At 40.1% G+C, this 19,441-nt stretch overlaps 1 protein-coding gene across 6 annotated transcripts in view; it reads left to right on the plus strand.

The window, feature by feature from the left end:
* CDC42SE2 (CDC42 small effector 2) overlaps positions 1–19,441 on the plus strand; it is an 86,781-nt gene that overhangs the window by 38,943 nt on the left and 28,397 nt on the right. For 5 of the 6 annotated variants that reach the window (XM_065662704.1, XM_065662708.1, XM_065662706.1 and 2 more), the window contains one exon: positions 14,334–14,633. In XM_065662704.1, the coding sequence (XP_065518776.1) occupies positions 14,580–14,633 (54 nt within the window). In that variant the 5' untranslated portion in view covers positions 14,334–14,579. Of the gene's footprint in view, positions 1–10,095; positions 10,265–14,333; positions 14,634–19,441 lie in introns of those variants that run through there. The other variant, XM_065662710.1, reaches the window with a different exon arrangement.

The following is a 19,441-nucleotide window of genomic DNA, read 5'->3' on the forward strand; positions in this document are numbered from 1 at the left end:
GGACTTCTTAGCTGACAGCAACTAAATGAGAAATTCATGTCTATGTCCAGCATAGGCACCCCATCTCTTTCCCCTTAGGGCAATAGAACCTTTCTCTGAAATTGACACAGAAGTGTCATACGGAAGTGTCTGAGTTGGCTGTGTGTTCTGAACTTCTCTTGAGATTATGGTTACTAGTTATTGACAAATAAATGTGTTTTATAATAGCACTGTACACATAAATGCATTTCATGCCTGAAGGTCCTAGAATAAGAAAGCAAAAAAACCCAGATCCTTTAAGTCCAGGTATTTTGTTGTTATTGTTACTATAACCTGGAGGTGGTTACTGTGCTTTTGACATCATGCAGCTTTGATTCCTTTATGCAAGATGACAATATACTGCATTGCAGGCTATTTCCTTAAAAATAAAATTAGAGCTAGTTCTTGATGCGGAAGTACCGCCTGTGCACAAATCAGTTCCCTTTTCCACACAGATGCCTATGCAGGGTGTGAGGTACAGAGCACGTGAGAGGCAAGGAAGGGGACATTTGGGATGGGTTTGTGCTGTGAGGTTAGGTGAGTCTGGGTCATGTCTGTGTGTGGAAGCTATTCTAGCTAGTCCAGACTCCTTTTTCGTAGTCTCCTCTGGAGTCCTGTCTGGCATGGGTACCACAACTCCACTTGTGAAAGCTGTCTTTCATGCAGGCACGTTTGGCACCTCCTGAGGTGCCCGCATGAGAAATGAGTTAAATGCAGCACAATGATTATGCATGAAACTACATCTGAGACAAATGAGCACCAACGTCTTCCTTCTATAGACATAGTGTATGTAACAAATGGCAAATCTAGTTCTATATCCAGTGTGTTCTTGGTTACTTCTTTTTTTTTCTTTCTTTCATAAACAGGTTTTCTGATTTCTTTTTTTATGAGGTTATTTGTGCAAGTATAATAGTATAATTCACAGATAAAAGACTTTCAAAGGCAGAAATTGTAGTGTAGGAACATAACTGTAACTGAAAACTACTAGGAAGCTAGGAGGAAGTAAGCAGCAAATGCTGTCTGGCTTTGAGCTAAAGAATGAAGTACTTTCATCTGGAAGAGGGGATGATTGTGGTGTGGTTGTTTTACATATGTTTTGTGGGATTTTTTTATTTGGTGTGGTTTTTGGTGGGTTTTTTTTTGGGTGGGGAGGGAGGGTTGTTTTCTGGGAAGGTCTTGTGATGTTGTGTAGCTACTTGATAATCCAAAATAGAGCTTTCCAGGCAGTCTTGGAAACCAAGCCTGATAGAAAGAGCTGGACAGCTCGTTAGTTTTTATTTAACGAAGCCAGAGCCTAGTTAAGATTCCAGGTAGTACAAGCACTGTGGTTGACTGTGTTCACAACATATGTTTCTGAACACCCAGTAGCATGATAGAAAATACTGGTTTTTTGAGGGTAAAGCAGTAGATGTCATCTACCTGCACTTGTGCAAAGCATTTGACACTGTCCCACACGACATGCTTCTCTCTAAATTGGAGAGATATCAATTTGATGGATGGACCACTCGGTGGATAAAGAACTGGCTGGCTGGCCGCACACAAAGAGTTGTGGTCAATGGCTCCATGTCCAGCAGGAGACCAGTAATGAGTGGTGTCCCTCAGGGATCGGTGTTGGGACCAGTCTTGTTTAACATCTTTGTCAATGACATGGACAGTGGGATTGAGTGCGCCCTCAGCAAGTTTGCCGATGACACCAAGCTGTGTGGTCTGGCTGATATGCTGGAGGGAAGGGATGCCATCCAGAGGGACCTCGACACGCTTGTGAGGTGGGCTGATGCCAACCTTATGAAGTTCAACCACGACAAGTGCAAGGTCCAACACCTGCGTCGGAGCAATCCCAGGCACAGCTACAGACTGGGCAGAGAAGAGATTCAGAGCGGCCCTGCACAGAAGGACTTGGGGGTGTTGGTCGATGAGAAAATGAACATGAGCCGGCTTCAGTGTGCGCTCGCAGCCCAGAAAGCCAACCGTATCCTGGGCTGCATCAAAGGGAGCGTAACCAGCAGGTCGAAGGAGGTGATCCTGCCCCTCTACTCTGCTGTCATGAGACCTCACCTGGAGTATTGTGTGCAGTTCTGGTGTCCTCAACATAAAAAGGACATGGAACTGCTGGAACAAGTCCAGAGGAGGGTCACGAGGATGATCAGGGGACTGGAGCAGCTCCCGTATGAAGATAGGCTGAGGAAGCTGGGGCTGTTCATCCTGGAGAAGAGAAGGCTGCGTGGAGACCTAATAGCAACCTTCCAGTACCTGAAGGGGGCCTATAGGGATGCTGGGGAGGGACTCTTCATTAGGGACTGTAGTGACAGGACAAGGGGTAACGGGTTAAAACTTAAACAGGGGAAGTTTAGATTGGATATAAGGAGGAAATTCTTTCCTGTTAGGGTGGTGAGACACTGGAATGGGTTGCCCATGGGGGTTGTGAGTGCTCCATCCCTGGCGGTGTTCAAGGCCAGGTTGGACGAAGCCTTGTGTGGGATGGTTTAGTGTGAGGTGTCCCTGCCTATGGCAGGGGGGTTGGAACTAGATGATCTTGAGGTCCTTTCCAACCCTAACTATTCTATGATTCTGTGATTGAGAAGCAGATAGCTTTGCTGCAAGTGGAGTTCTAGTGTACAAAATACATTTTCTGCCAACACGAAGGTCAACAAACTAGTGACTGTGAAGGTAAAATTAAGAAAAAAATGTCATGCTGTTTAAATCTTTAAATCAGAACAGATTTACATCTCTCTGTGCTTTCTGCTCTAGAATGGCTTGTTTTCTGTGCTGCAGCATTCTTGTGTGTAAAGCAAAACCATTTGCAGTGTGGCTGAGGGTCTCAGTCACTGGTGGGGTTGAGGTTGGATCTGGACAGTTACTCTCCTTTCATGTGATTCTTAATGTCTTTGGGTGTCTTCTGCCCAACCCAGCTGCTTCTTTTAGGAGGAAAAAGTACTGTTGTGATTGATTTTCAACCAGCTTGTGTTGAATATCTGGCATGATGCTGCCTTGCAAATGTCATGTAGTAGTGAATCTAATTTTTATTGTGTGACATGAGCTTACTCTAGAACGTATTGGAGAAAGAATAGGAAGTTCATTTCCAGTGCACAATATGCTTGAAAGCAATTAAAAAGCAGTTTTTAAGGAAGAGAATTAACATCAGATGCATGAGTATGTCAGAGCCAACTGGCTGAAGCACTTTTGCAGTCAGAATAAACTAATAAATGTGGTGCAGGTGAATCAGGTTTTTTACTGGTGAGAAAAAGAAAACCTTGGTAATCTAAGTATCTGTCTGTTAACTCCTCCAGCTTTTTAAAAAATTTTGTTATTTGCACTGAAGGGGCTTGTAGATGTGTGTAACAGCAGTGAGGCCTTACCCTAGGGGTAGGGAAACTGAACAGAGATCTCTGACCAAGGGGTTGCTCACTGAGGAGGGCTGGTCTGCCCACAGCAAGCTGGATGCCCAGTGGCTGCTCCCACCCACCCTCCTGTGCCCTCAGCCAAGAAGCTGCTCCAGGTCTGAGGAATGGTTGTATTTATCACAGTTCATTCCACAGGAGGGTTTTTCATGGTTTTAGAAACTGAAATTGAAATTTTTTTCTTAAAACCCCCCAACAAGAAAAAACCCAACACCATCAAACACAGCAAACAAAAAACCCACCAGAACTCAGAATTTACAGGAACAGTTGTTTGTTGTGAAACGTTTTTTAACTAACATTCTGTTAGTAGGGTCTTAGGTAAGATTGGATAGTTTGTAACATAGGATACTCCCTGCAATTTATTAATGAAAGTTCTTTAAATTGTTGTCAGACTGAATTTACATCCAGATATACCTGGGTTTTAAGAGGACATATGGAAGTAAAATTTATAATTACATGCTATGTGGGTATTTTCTGTCTATTGTCTGGTTTATGAGAATATGATTTTGAATAGCTGTAGTTAATATAATTAGAAGTTCATTGTGGAGTTCAAATAGTGTAATCCAGTGGTTATTTGGTGTCGGAGTACACTTTTCACATTGCCTATTTATTTCCTTATAGCAAGCTATTGACTAAGAATTGAGGTACATAAAGTTTCATTCATATTTTGTAGGCAAGCATTGCAAGTTGCCTCTGGTTTTGTCAGCAGCTTTCAGTTTAGGGAGGTGAAATTAACCTATGTAGCATTTATAAATATGAAACTCACTGGAAAAATAAATCTTAGCTTTGACAAACCTTTACTTTAGGTTTTCCTGCTCACTGGATGCCTACCAATATAGGTAAGCCATATGCCACTGTATACATAGGCATTTTTTAAGAAAGCCAAACCATTTGAGATTTATAGTATTTTACACTGGCAGTAGAACTTCAGGTGGCTTCACCACCACTAAGATATGAACTGCAGGGCATTTTCCAAATGAGCATTTTTAGCAGGAATGGCCTTGAGGTTTTTGTGGGTACACAGGGAACACAATTCAGTGTTTCTTGGCAAGATAGGCATGCCATTTCTGAGGAGACAATTTAGCTTCCTGTGCATTCAGATTTCAGAACAGCAGTAACTATTCTGCTTAGAGTACTTACTTTGTTAAAATGTTTCTGGAACATCTGGAAACTTGTTTTTTGTTGAGCACTTTGTTTCTTAACTGGATCAATAATTTCGTATCTCCACTGAAACTGCAGTTCAGCATTGGAGATTTGTCTTGTGCAGCATGTTTTATTTACAGTTGGCTATCTGCTTGGCTATTTTTCTACACACGATATAGTGTGTTTTGGGTTTAAAATTTCACATCTCTCTACCTTTTTTGAAGTTTCTTAAACTTCATTAACTTTAGTTAAACTTCGATCGAGTTGTTCATGTTGTCTAGTGTGTAAAAAGACTTGTTGCAGGTGAATTATTAAGAAAAGACATTGTTATGGGGTTAGCTTAAAAAGGGTTTTATTAATGATTAAATTATGATTGTCAAATGATAATCAGTGACTGAATGAAAATTAAATGGTAATCAGTAAAGCAATAATAGAATGGTAATTAAGCAGTTATTTAATCAATCCAATTTTCATGAAGGGTGAGAAGGAAGACCCTGATAATTACAGGCCTGTCAGTCTCACTTCAGGGCCTGGTAAAGTTATGGAGGTTATTCTGGAAGTTACTGAAAAACACTTGAAAGACAACACAGTCATTGGTTATAGTCAGCATAGGTTCCTGACTGGAAAGTCCTGCTTAACCATCCTAATTCCCTTTTATGACAAGGGCAGCTATTTAGTTGACCGGGGAAGCCAGTGGATTTTACCAAAGCTTTTGATACTGTGTCTCACAGTATCCTTCTGGTTAAAACGTAAGCATATGGCTAGGCAAGTCCATAATACAGTGGATGAGCAATTGGCTGATGGGTAGGCTCAAAGGGTTATAGTACATAGGGGTCACATCAGGCTGGTGGCCAGTCACCAGTGGGGTTCCCTAGGGGCCAATTTTAGGGTCAGTGCGCTTCAATATTTTTTGTAAATTACCTGGGTGTGAAAGTCAAATGTACATTAAGGAATTTTGCTGGTGATACTACATCAGGAGGAGATGTTTATTCCCTCCAGGGTAGAGAGGCCTTGCTGAGAGATCTGATAGACTAGAGAGTTAGGTAATCATGAACTGTATACAATTTAGCAAGAGCAAGTGCCAGATTCTCTACCTGGGCAGGGCATATATATGGTTATGCATATATACATCCTGGGGGATGAGAGGCTGGAGAGCAGCCCTGCAGAGAGAGATCTGGGCATTTGGGCTGATGGCAAGTTGAATATGAGTCAACAGTGTGTGCCTTGGCAGTCAAAAGGACGAACCATGTCCTAGGATGCATCAAGCAGAGCATTGCTAGCCATCTGAGGGAGGTGAGTGTCTCACTCCACAGTGCTCTGGTACAGCTCCACCTCAAGCACTGGCTCAGTTGTGGGCACCTCCGTGTAAGAAGGACTTCAGAGTATTAGAGAGGGTTTCCAGAGGAGGGTGACCAAAATGGTGAAAGGTCTCATGGGCAAGATTTGGGGGGAGCAGATGATATCACTTGGTTTGTTCAGTTTGGAGAAGGCTGAGGGGTGACCTGGTTGCAGACTACAACTTTCTCAAGGTGGGCAGCAGAGGGGAGCTGCTGATCTCCTCTCAGCTGATGACCAGCAATAGGATACGAGGAAATAGACTAAAGCTGCATTAGCGACAGTTCAGATTAGACATTAAGAAAAAATTCTTCACCAGGAGTGTGGTCGGTCACTGGAACCAACTCCAGGGAAGTGGTCATAGTGTAATGCCTGGCAGAGTACAAGGAGCATCTGGACAACACTCTTAATCAGATAGTTTAGTTTTAGGTAGTCCTTTGAGGAGCAGGGAGTTGGACTTGATGATTTTTATGGCTCCCTTCCAAGTCTGTGATTATCTAGAATACTCTAGATACTCTATGGTTCTGTGATACTTCTAGGTCTAGTGTAAAACATGACTTACCTTGTTGCTGGTATCAGATGCTGGTTGAGGGGTCTCTCAGCCTCTCAACCTTGAGTCATGTCCCTACTCAAGGCGTAGATCACTCGTGTCCGGACTGTTGCTGTACAGAAGAGTTCAGTGGGATGGGGGACCAGGGGAGGGGCGGGGAGTAGGGCTACAGATACTTATATTGTAAAGTGATTGCTTATGGTTAAACCTTGCTGTGGTGTATCTGCAAGTATGCAGCTGTAGCAGTTTGTCTAGTCCCAGCTCGGGCTAGTACTGTTAGTACTAGTACATGGCCTAGATTCCTTAGTCCCTGTGGAGATAGGGCCTATCACAGTTCTCAGGGTTTGTGCTGTGGGGCTGACTGCAGTCAGACCTCCTTGCTGGTGATGCCTGAAACAAAGCACTCTTCACTTAGAGTAGGTGCGTCCAGCACATGCTTGCCAAACAATAAACTTGATCTGCACTTAAAAAAAAAAAAAAAAAGGCAATACCTATCACAAAATGAAAATGGGTGAGGATTTTCAAGATTTTGTTTGCAGTTACATTTTTTCGTACCCTTGCCTTTGATTGTGGGATAAATATTTTATCACCATTTTGCAAAAGACATTCAAGAGCTCTCTGTGGTCAAGTATTTCTTCCACAGGCTAAGTACTCAAATTCAGCTTTATATTAAGGATCATTTGCAGTGATTTTTAATCTGTGGGAGGGAGAAGAAAAAAGCAATAATTCCTCTCAGTTAATATATAGTATTTGAATCAGACTGCAGTCTGAAGGTGGTCCCAAAATAAGATATATTACAGTATTTTTTTCTGTGAAACAGCCCACTATTGGTACTGGTATTATTGCTACTAATGAGCTGTGTCTACTTGTGAAAATGTAATGGCTTAGTGTGAACCACTGTAGAGGAAAAAAATCTCCTGAAGAGTTTTCTTTCATCCCTAAATCTCATTCAGTTTGAAAAAAAATGAGTGTTTCAGGAAAATACAACGTGCTGTTGACCTGCAAAATGTCATTTCATACTGGCTGCAGCCCTGACACATGAAATCTTTCTTTAGCATCTGACCCTAGAAACTTTATTCAATTTGTAGTTGTTCTCCTTAATACAAACTAGCTCTCTTTTGAAAGCACATATAGCTATGGCAAATATCTTTAAATGCATCCATCTTTCTGGCTGCTGTTACCTGCAAGAATTAACAAGGAGACTGCCTGAGAAAAGTCTTCTTTTGTGTTACCTTCAGTAGGGCTTGCCACTTAAGAAGATAATGGTATACACCAGTTGGAAGTTTGACTCACAAAATTTATTTATCCTTTTAATGTGAATGAGCAGGCAATATGAAATCAGATTTCCTCTGTTGTAGGAGTGGATTCTCAAGGGCTTCTCAAGTGTTCTTAACTCACTGGTTTTGTAGGTAGGGCAAAATAAATTATGCCTAGACTGTCATTTATGTAGGACAAAACATATTTAATTTGTCTTTAGTTTGTCTTCCTGCTATGTAGTAAATAAAACTGGATGATTAGTTTTCTGTTAGTCTTTCTACATTTTCATAGTACAGAGCTATTAGATGTTCTGTGCTGCAGTTTTCAGAGAAGTGGGTTCCTGTCTGCATGTATGTGTGGGAAATAATCTGAGCTATGTATCAGCTGTTTCAGAAGGCTGCATTCAACCCATGCATATTGAAAGCAATTATTAGTTGAAGACACAGGAAGCTTTGAAATGTCAGTGCTAGGGGAAAGGTTACCTGCACTACTAAGTCACTGACACAGTATTGTGCTTTAAACTTGGTTTGGTCCTGAAAAACTGCTTTTCTGTTTCAGACTGGGCACAGGTAATTTTAGTGTGACCAGTGTAATACTTTTTTTTCACGTGTTAGTTTTGTGCACAAAGAAGTAAGGAGTTTTCAAGGGCATGGCCACTTAACTGAAAAAACAACTGGGGCAGAGGGGACAGGTCACTTGTAATTGATAAAACAAATGTTTGAGCTTCACACTATCAAGATGTCTTAAAAATATTCGAAGGCTCTCTGCTTTAAGCTCCCAGCTGGCACTTGCAAACTATGTGTTCACTGTCACACTGCATGAGTTCTTTCCTTGACCAAAAGGCGTACTTTCCCTCATTCACCTGCTTTACAGCTCGCTCTCACAATGTCAGTGACCTGATATGAAAAGCCTACTATTTCTCCTTATGGACTTGCTGTGGTTCTCTTCCTATATCTTTTGCCTTCTTCCCATATATTTTCTCAGATGGGTACATTGTTGTGGGGAAACTTGTGGTTTGAAACTTAATTCAGACACAGAGTACTCTCGTAATATGTAGTTGTTCATGGCTGTTAATTTGTGTTGAGATTGATTCGAAGTACAACCTATTCTGAAGTTACTTAAGGAAATACGCTAATGAAAACCATTTCAGCATAAATAGAGCCAAAAAAAACCCAACCCTTGACTCCAAATGGCTAATAATCCCAAAGTAATACACTATAATAAAATCTTATAAATATCTTTAGTTGTAATGTTCAAAACTGTATCATAAAGACATGAACAAAGTAACTTCTTTCAGAGTCAGGACCTATGTGTTCCAGGCTTGAAAATGCACAAGAAAATCTAACTCAAATTTTGAAGAAGCTTCTTCGATGTCTTAAAACTAAATCCTGAAGAACTTGGGGGTGGGGAGGAATAGATATGGGAATGGGGAAGGTTATGAGGAAGTGAAAAAGATCTCAGCCTATGTAGATGCTGAATGTTGTCCTTTGGCAAGAGTTACTTGCAGCTCAGGTTTCTCAGGATCTGAAAGCAAAAAAGATAATTGGTGCATTAAAAGCAGTGCCAAAGTCCCCACAAGTGCCTGCTCTGCTAGGTGGAAAGGGAGGAAGAGTGCTTCTGCAAGTGCACTGCTGTGGTGAGGTAGTTTCTGATTTAGAATTCATGCATGAAGGCAATTTCCCTGTAGGTCATGTTAGTTGAAAAACTCTATTGTTTTATTTCAAAAAAAGAGACTGGCAAGTGACTAAACACTTCTCACTTCCTTTGAGAACCACCAGTTGCTACAGCTCCAAGTGTATGGAAGCAGGCACCAGCATAACCTCTCTGTTGGTTTGGTCACACCTTAATCATCTCCCTTCCCCCTCACTTCTTGCTGCCACTTGACTGTATCTGGTAAGCAGCAAGAGGAAACAGTATTGCTACACTAGAGATTTAAACTGAAAAATACTGAAGAAGTCTGAAAAATTCACTCTAAAATAATTATTTTCTACTTAGCAGCTTGCAGGATTGAAGCAAGTGCTAACTGTTCAGAGCCTTTAAGGGAAAAAAGTGTCCTTTATGGAATGATACTTCCATATCAAGAATAATTATATTTTTTTTCCTTGAAAATTGAGACTAAAAAACTAGTAGTAGTCCTGGTTATGACTTTGTGCATACATGAGCATGTCATATTGCATCATGTCATGACATACCATGGCATGGCATGCCTAGTTATGACCTTGTGCATGCTTCAGTTTTTAATTATTTTTTTTTCTCTCTCCCTAAATAGTAGTCTGAGCTTTGGAGCAAGTCTAGTTAAACACCTGCAGTTATTTTCTTTCTCTTCCTGTGGTTTTATTTGCTTCAACTAATTGTCAAAGAGCGTTGTTACTGCACTTCCTGTTTGAAGCCACAGTGAACAGTATGCAGTCAGAGGATATAGAGGGCTCACCCTTAAAAGGAGCTTTATAGATGTTTTTTTTTTTTTAAACAGCGTCAGCTCTTAAGCAATATAATTAATAAGCACGTTTATTCTAAGTGACCCTCCACAGCATGCAGCATATTCCTGTTGGGATCAACTAAGGTAAATAAATGTTCTCTATCCTGCTTTTTGCCAGTAAACATGAAGAGCTTGGAGGGGAAATTGATTTCTTTTTTTGCCCTTCCTCCTGTCCTGTTCTGTTTATTTCCTACAGAAATGTTAATACTGCTTTAATAAGAAAAATCGCCGATACTATAAGAGAATGTGCTCCACGCCTACTATCTGTTACTGCAATGTTCGCACTTTACCTTAATGACTGGTATTTAACAATAAGCTGTAGTTGTGGGTTCTATATTAAATCAGCTACTGTAGAATAAGCTTTGAGTTCTGAATCTTGGGTTTCATTGCAAATTTTAAACAATGTATCTTTTTTAATATCTTAATTTCTTCATACTACTGAAAAGTTTTATAAATGTTATGAAATTGAAGTTGTACATAAAGCCTTAAAATGTGACAGCCTGTGTGTTCTTGCATTGTGAATTGTACACCCTAAATTAAGTCTCATTCGGAGTTCAGAAAATTTAAATAGGCAAAAGTAAGTAGGTGTTTCACCATTCATTACTGACTAACTTTCTGGTTCAAACAGAGTAAGCACCTTGTCTTTTCAGCATGAGTGGTATGGTGTTCTGCTCTGAGCACCCTAAACTGTGTAAAGAGTGAAAACAAAGAGTGATAGAGCTATTGTCTTGAACTCTGTTCTTTTACCCTCTGTTGTCACCTTCATCTGGAAAGTCTACACAGACAAAGGCAGCAATAAGTGCAAACAGTGCCATATTAAAAACCTTGGTCCTACAAAGTAGAGAACTAGCCGTGAAGTATGTTTTGGGATCTCATTAATTGCAGCTAAGTTTGGAGTGCAGTTCCAGGCTTCCCAGGAATACTTTCTCAAGAGAATCCTAGTGGGCTGTTAACTACATAATTACCTGACTGGTAGCTGTAGGTCGGTATGGTGCTTTCTTCTTTCTTTCTTTATAACCAATAATTTGGAAAAGAACAGCAGAATTTTCCTGTTTCAACTTATTCTTTAAACAAATAATTAGCAGCATAAGAGAAGTCCTAGTGTGTTGCTGTTGGCCTTGCAGTGCTGATATACCTTTTTACTTCAGTTTAATCGCTTTTACTTTCAGTTATGGTGCGGCACATTTGTACCTGATCTTTTATATTAACTTGGCCTTGAAAATCGTTCGTTTAACAGAGTGGGGGTGTATAAAATTGCAGTGCTGCAACAAATAGTGATAAGTTTTATTTGCTTTTTAAGGGGTGCAGTTACTATCAGTTTTCTTCAGACTTACAGATAGGTTCTTCCACCATCTCTTTTTCTAATTAAAAGGCAACAGATTGAAAAACTGCTTGGTACTGATCGTACAGCCATGGAGATAAAGGCAAATGTGGTGTTATATAGGCTATAAAAGATAAAATACATTTTTAAGAATGAACATGTTATCAGACTGTTATCATGATCTCTAGCTTCACTTCGTTATTCAGCAGCTTTTGATGTGAGGAGGGGAGTCAGTTGCAAAGACAACTCTGTCCTGGAGGACACAAGTCCTACATGCTGAGAGCGTCTGGCTGGAGGTCTTCTCCACCCTTGAGTATGTTGTAACCAGGAGGATTCTTCCAGGCTCACAAGAGCATGCTCAGGTTTTTTTCCCAGGGCTTCAGCTCAACGGAGTGCTTAATGCTGCAGTGAGCTGGAGGAGAGAATGCTAACTATCCCTGAACAGATGAGGAGATGGATCAGCAGAGGAGATTCCATGCCTTTCCCAAGTACAAGTACACAGGTGTAACAGCAGGTTGGAAGTTAACCCTTTGTGAGAACAAGAATTTGTTATGTTAAATCTTGATTTTATCAAAAAAGAGCCTGTGGGGAAGCAATGATACAAGTGTCACACTTTCAGGAGTTGCAAATCCAAATATTGGGTCGCTCATGCAGCAAGAGAAGCCCACTGTGATGTGTCTTTTTACAGCTGTGGCAGGTTACAGCGCATCAGATTTCAAAATGCTTTAACTTTTCATACTTGCTTTCTCAGTTTTTCTGAGCAGCTGGCACTGGGGGAAGCACTGCTGTGTTTCAGAACAACGTGGACCCTAAATTCTCAGAATAAAATTCACCAAATTTTAAGGAGAGATAAGATGTGCAATTACTGGTCTAAAACTGTCAATTGTTAAGTGTTTAACAGTAGTTAACCACATTTTGGTTCCAGTTTTGCTACTTGTTGAATCAGCTTCAGAAAAGAATTCATGCAAATTCTGAAACTGTAGAGAACAGTATTTTCTTATCAAGCCTTTTTACATTAGTGCAGTTCTTGTTATTTAAAATTCATAAAATTTACAGTAACCAGAAGAATTGAGAAAATAATGTGAAGCTACCTAATTATGAGGTAAAAACTTCCTTAGAGACTTTCATATTCATTCTTGGATTTCACACTGTTCATTGTTAGCTTTGTTGCAGCTTCTTGACATGTGTATAGCATTTAGATGATCATCTTTGAGGCAGAAAGAAATCTTTTTAAATAGTGAAAATAGTTATATTAGCACTGTACTAAGACCCTTTTTTGAAGTATTTGATAAAAGAAAGTTTGTGTAGAAGGATTTATTTTATTTTCTTTTTTGGGGGGTGGGGTGGAGGGTGTTTTAGTTTGCTTTCTTACCCTCAAGGTGTTCTGTTTAATAGAATTGCTTTGCTTTTTATGGTGTCAGTGGTAGGAAAAGCTAGCAAAGCATTTTTCCCCCCTTCTATTCTGGTCTTCGGGCAAGAAATAGCAGGCATGTAAACTTAAACATTACCAGTAGTTTTTTCAACGCTAGGAGAGGCAGGTACTTTTCCTGGGGTTTTGCTACTTAAATGATGTTACGGCAGTATACATTGATTTCTTGAAGTGCCTGTGTTAGTCTCTTACAAGGTAAGAAGTGGGAAAACTTCCCAGGGGCTTTGGACTTCTTAGTATGGGAAAGGTGCTACTGTATTTGTATGTGTGCATTGTAGCCAACAGTCCTGGCATGTACCTAGCTAGTAGTGGCTGCGCAGAACAGTAACTTGGCATGTGTATAGTACATGAGAAGCCTACTTGTGTATGTGCTTGGCATGTAGAGAGCTGTTAAAGGCAATAGCTAAGTGGAACTGCTCCATCACAAATGTGTATGTATATGTATCTGCAGCTTATGTATCCCGTGGAGTCTGCAAACCACTTCATTCTGTGAGGAATTTTACACAAAGAATGATGCATAATTAAGCACATATTTCTATTAATAAAAATGCTGTTTTATATAGACTTATTAAGGAGCATGCATGTAAAAAATTTCTGAATACTCATTATCTCACTTTCTCTGCAAGTAGAATTTGAGAGATGCCAAGATAAATGACCAGGGTGAAATCTCACAGGAATTTTTATTGCACTCTTGCTGAAAGAAACTGGATTGGAGATTAACCAATAAACATTATTTTAGCAAAGGAATGGCTGGAATCTGGGGTCTCAGTTGCTCCGCATGAGGAATTCTAGAGGTTTAAGGAAATGGTTTTAAATTCTACAAGTAGTCTGCTATTTTGAAGCCAACTTAATATGAAGCAGGAAGGTAAAGTGAGTGGAATGAAATTACCTTCAGTTGACCAAGTCCAGCCATTTTGCAAATTTTCCAAATGCAGAAATTCATTTATTTCATCACTGTTTAGAAAAGCATGCCTTTATTTGACAGCTGTGTGACAGGATTAAGTTACTGTTTAAACCTCGCTCTGTGAATGGACTGGGTAACTTTTCCATTGAGAAATATAGTGTCAACAGGCAAAATTCCCTAAGAAGTTTAAAGGGTATGTGGGCAGTTGTCACTTCCTAAAATGACACTTGAAAGTTAGATCAAACGGAGGTGACCAGCAAGAGATTAGACACCAGTTCTTGATATCATTTCATCTAACAAAAGCTGGAATATAAGACTCATACAGATTTATGGTATATGCCATTTTTGGTATTCACACTAGACATAAGCACATGACCTGTTTGCTAGTGTCTCTCAGTCTGTGGTTCAAGATACTGCTAAGAAATCACTGGGGTGAGTGGCTTGGAGCATGAGATTCTATATGTTCTTAGTTTTTTATGCAGTGTACTTCTGCTTTCAGGTTCACATAACGCTAAGGACCAAAGAAGCATATGTAACATTTCTGTGGTGCTGGGACCAACCTTCTGAAAGAAGACTCCAAAATAACTTTTTGCCTTGAAGTTGTTTGTCCTGGGACTGACTTGTCTTTGGGGAAGAGCTCAACAAGAAAAGATTTTCACATTGGAACCTTTAAAAGACTTGCTACCTGAAGACAGATTTACGAAGTGCTGCTTTTCATCTGTGTTCCTGCTGCAGACTGTGAACAATGAGTGAGTTTTGGTTGTGCTTCAACTGCTGTATTGCAGAACAGCCTCAGCCTGTAAGTATGAATATTGCCAATGCTTTTTTTTTTTATATATATATAATTCACTACATCGTTCACACTTCCTGTTTTTCTTGCAGTTTTTTGATTTACTGCTGTTTGGCCATGCTCAATGAGACTTAAATAATTAGCTAGCATCCTGGCTCTGTGGGCACAAAAATTGTCTGTTCCAGGCTGTTGTCACACAGATATTTTCCTGTCCTTGCAATCAAATCTATCTGAAGTGTTTGGAAAGAGCCTTTATTTGTTTGAATTGAAAAGGAGGGTAAAGGAAAGGATTAGTCTAATCTAAACTATCACTGTAAAATAAGCAATTTTTGAGTGAATATATGTAAGTGTCCTGGCTTCTGCATGGCTTAAGACCTGCGTTTGGATGTGGCTGGGCAATGATGAAGGAAGGGAACAATTCTGTTAAAAAGTCCTGACTGAAATCCAGTTCTTCTCCAATTTAATTTAATTAAGGATTTCAGCCTTAATTATTTTATTAATTTTTAGATGAAACCTTAGGAAAGTGAAGGGATGCACTCATACTGTAAATAGTTGTGGGGTTTTTTTTAAATAGAATTTGGAATGGTTGTTGTGTGAAAAAGTACATAGCAAAGAGTTGGATAGAAGAACATATCAAAGCATACTTGAGACACAAAGTACAGTTTCATGTATTTGAAGTACCTTTAGAGTATGTTCCTGAGGCTGGTGGTGTTGGGAGAAAGTCTGCCTACATGAAGGTGGAATTAACCAGGAATATGGTTAGCACTGAGGAGAATCATTATATGGTGTGACATCGTATCAAGCTAAATGAATGTACAGAAAGGACAGTCATCTTGCAAATATGTGGAAAAGAGCCCAGTTACTGCTAAGGGTATGTCAGAATTACAGTCACCAAGAGAATCATGGAGTGAATAGAACAAACATTAATATGTTCAGATGATAATGTTTGGCTTTAGAGAAGCTGCAGGATTAAAATCATAATAATCTGATACTAGGTTTTGTCATTGTACAAAGCCTGAATGCCAGGCTGATCCTTGGGTGGCGAATACTAAAGTGTAACCATTACAATTCTAACGAATGCAAGTTTATCCCTTAGTCAAGTAGAGTTGTGAGAGATGAATTCTGAGATACCAACATGGGAGGCTGCAGTCCTCTCCTGTTGCTTGGATGCCGTGAAGTCCTTTAAAATGCTAGCTGCATCCATATATAGCCAAAGTTACTGCCTTGTTTTTGGAACATCTGTTTCAATTAAAAATAAGGCATGACTGTTAAAAACCTTTGAGATGGAAAGTAGCATGTTTGTTTACAAGAATCCTGAGTCTCAGTCCATACAAAATCTTGACTTATGTTTTAGTTATTGCCCCAAAAATACACAGTATGCTAGTACAGCATGTGGGTCATCATTTACAGAAAGGGTAGGGAATGTACTTCAAAAGTGGAGAAAAGGGAAACAGCCCATTTTTGTTGGACAGTTTCTGTTGACCTGATAGTGTGCATCTGCTTAGAAAAATAAAACCATCCTTATGCTTAAGATACAAATAGCACGTTGCTGAGCATTGACCTGGTTCCTGAAATCTGCCTTTCAAATGTTGTAGGAGCTTTGCTTGTTATGAAGTGCCAGAATTCTTCAGGACGCAGCTTAGACTAGAAAGTTGTGGACTCTCCTTCATGTGCTTGACAGTAGGCACTTAATTGTCCTTCCCCTGCAATAACTCAGCTCATTTTGCTGTGTTGTACAGCCATTGTTCAGCCATGGACTGTTGCTGTAAGCAAAGTATTTAATCAGGTACATATACATCTGAGTAAGTCCAGGAATGTTTTTTTCTCTCTGATATGTAGCAAAGCATGTACTGTCACTGTGTGCATTCAGTCTGTTAGTTCAGCCCAGGTTCTCAGGAGCCTCATCTGCCCACTTTAATTCCTTTCAGGTGCCTTCTTTCATATTTGCCTCCTGTGTCTGAACTCACAGCCTAAGCGTCACCATCAGTTTCATGTTCAGCATGCTCCTTCTGTGGAAGGACTAATGTGTTCTTCTAGCAACACAAACTCCCTCCAGCCTCTCAGAATATAAGACCTTCAAAGCAGGAAGTGACTTGTGTTTGCCACTTGCTCTGATCCATGCATAAAATGTTCCTTTTGTTTTTAAATTTCCATTCTCTGAAGCTTTTTATTTTCTTCATCGTCTTTATCAGGTGCTAATATCTGGGACACCTTTCATGTAACAGATAGTGACATAAATTTTTATGGACTTTTTTATTGGAAGAAAAGCAAAACTTTTAGTAGTTTCATGTTTCTGTGATATTTATAGCTTTCGTTAAGCTTAAGGATGTCTCCCACTCTCTTGAAATCCAGGATGCAGGAACTGTCTCTGCTTTCTTATGGCAAATTCTAGCATATTACGTTAAGAATCTTCAGCATCTTTATTCTTTGCTCTGTAGTGCACTTAAAACAAAAAACATGTTATATGCACTGAGTCCTTTCAGTTAGTTTAATAGAAGACTATTGTTTGGGCTGTACACAAAGGCATTTTCTAGGTTATTGCCAATACTCTGTATGCCTTCCAGACTCCCGTACCGGTGCTTTCCAGTGCGTTTTCATGGTCTTTTTAGATAAGCTTTGCAAACTGTATGGCAATAAGAACACATTACTTATATAATTTTAGTGCCATCACTTCCCTAATAGCATACCCCAGGGCAGAACAGTAACAGTGTTGAAGTTCAATATTAATGCACTTAAAGAGGTCCTTAATTAAAAGACAGTATTCAAGTATTATGGTCATCTCTTGTTGAAATCTATCACAGCACAGCTTTTTCTGTCTTTTGTCAGTGCTAAACTGATGCACCATGTTCCTGTTAAATAAAACACAGATGTCTTGGAAAGCAGTGTTCTTCTCTCTCTCCTAATTTTACTTTGATTGCTAAATGTTTCACTGGGTGTTTCCAAGACTGTAGTATTCATAATAAGATCTTGGAAGAGGCATGTTTGAATATGGGTCTCTGCTTCACTCGACCAGGATGATAAATGAAGAAACTGAGTATGCAAAGAACCAAAACTAAATACTTATGCAGTTGAAGGTGCATGGTGGGCTAGGTCTTGCTTCTTAATAGCCCAAGGTCTTTATCACAGTAGAATGCAAGCAAAAGCCAGGGGAAGCTGTTCTCTTACCTCCTTCTATTTTTCTCTTGTCAGGTTTGGATTGATAATATATTTTACCACAATGAAGACTGCAGGCAATCAGCTGCTTACATACCTCGTTTATTGTACCAAGGAGGTGATATTAATCTCTTAATAGCTATGTTTAGATTTTCTTGGTTGTTTAAGTAGCCTGAATTCAGTCTCATGATCTGACCCAAACTTCTTTTTGAGAAGTGTGCCATTTTCTATGATTGCACTAGGTTTCTTACACCTTTCACTGATACCTTTTATAGGTTCTGTTAGCTGATCTTGCATTTTCCAGTGACAAGATTAATCTTTCTTACCATGCTTCCTATGTGCTATCGTCCCATCCACTGCTATGTTTTGGTCAACTCTTCCATTACCAAGCAATATATCTGGTAGTGGGGATTTCGCAGGTTAGAGAGCCTTTTGCCGATTTTTCAGAGAAGATGCCTGCGTTTTATTGGTTGGTTTTTTTCTTAGCCTAAGTTTGTTGCCTACACCAGGAATCTGTTATTTTTCTCCACCTTTTATTCATGTTCTCTGCATTTTTAACTTGCAAAGTTATTTTTTGGTCTGAGAAGCCTTTGGTCATGATCTGGTGCAGTCCCACCTGGTTTGGGCCACTGCCTGGTATAGCTGAGCTCTACTTTGACCTTTTAGTAAAATGACTGCTCTGCTATAAAAGAACAAACTGTGCTCTCCATCTTGTTCCAAGCTTCCTTCTCTAGTTAATTAGTTTCTGGTTTGTTGCTTATCTCTTGTTCAGATAACTTCCATTTTGCTTTTTGTCAGAGGGCTGTTATAGTTTTGCTGTAAATGTTTGGAGTGGTATAGAAAGTGAAGTTTCCTTCATCTCTTCTTTGTTGTGTGGAGGAAGACTGACCAATCTATACAGTGGGAGACCCATCTTAAAATAAAGGCAGAAGAAACCTTGCACCTACTGCTGTATTTATCAACTGATCTGAATGCTGGATGACACAAAAGACATAAATGGTCCTGATCCTGATTACTTAAGGGAATTAACCACATAGATATTGTCAGCTCTAGCTTTTTTCCTAGAGGAGTTGTAGATCGTAGAATCATAGAATCATAGAATAGTTAGGGTTGGAAAGGACCTCAAGATCATCTAGTTCCAACCCCCCTGCCATAGGCAGGGACACCTCACACTAAACCATCCCACACAAGGCCTCATCCAACCTGGCCTTGAACACCGCCAGGGATGGAGCACTCACAACCTCCCTGGGCAACCGATTCCAGTGTCTCACCACCCTAACAGGAAAGAATTTCCTCCTTATATCCAATCTAAACTTCCCCTGTTTAAGTTTAACCCGTTACCCCTTGTCCTGTCACCACAGTCCCTGAGGAAGAGTCCCTCCCCAGCATCCCTATAGGCCCCCTTCGGATACTGGAAGGCTGCTATGAGATCTCCATGCAGCCTTCTCTTCTCCAGGCTGAACAGCCCCAACTTCCTCAGCCTATCTTCATACGGGAGGTGCTCCAGTCCCCTGATCATCCTCGTGGCCCTCCTCTAGACTTGTTCCAGCAGTTCCATGTCTGTTTTATGTTGAGGACACCAGAACTGCACACAATACTCCAGGTGAGGTCTCACAAGAGCAGAGTAGAGGGGCAGGATCACCTCTTTCGACCTGCTGGTCATG

This window comes from Lathamus discolor, chromosome Z (genome assembly GCF_037157495.1).
Source record: "Lathamus discolor isolate bLatDis1 chromosome Z, bLatDis1.hap1, whole genome shotgun sequence".
NCBI classification, from domain to species: Eukaryota; Metazoa; Chordata; class Aves; order Psittaciformes; family Psittacidae; genus Lathamus; species Lathamus discolor.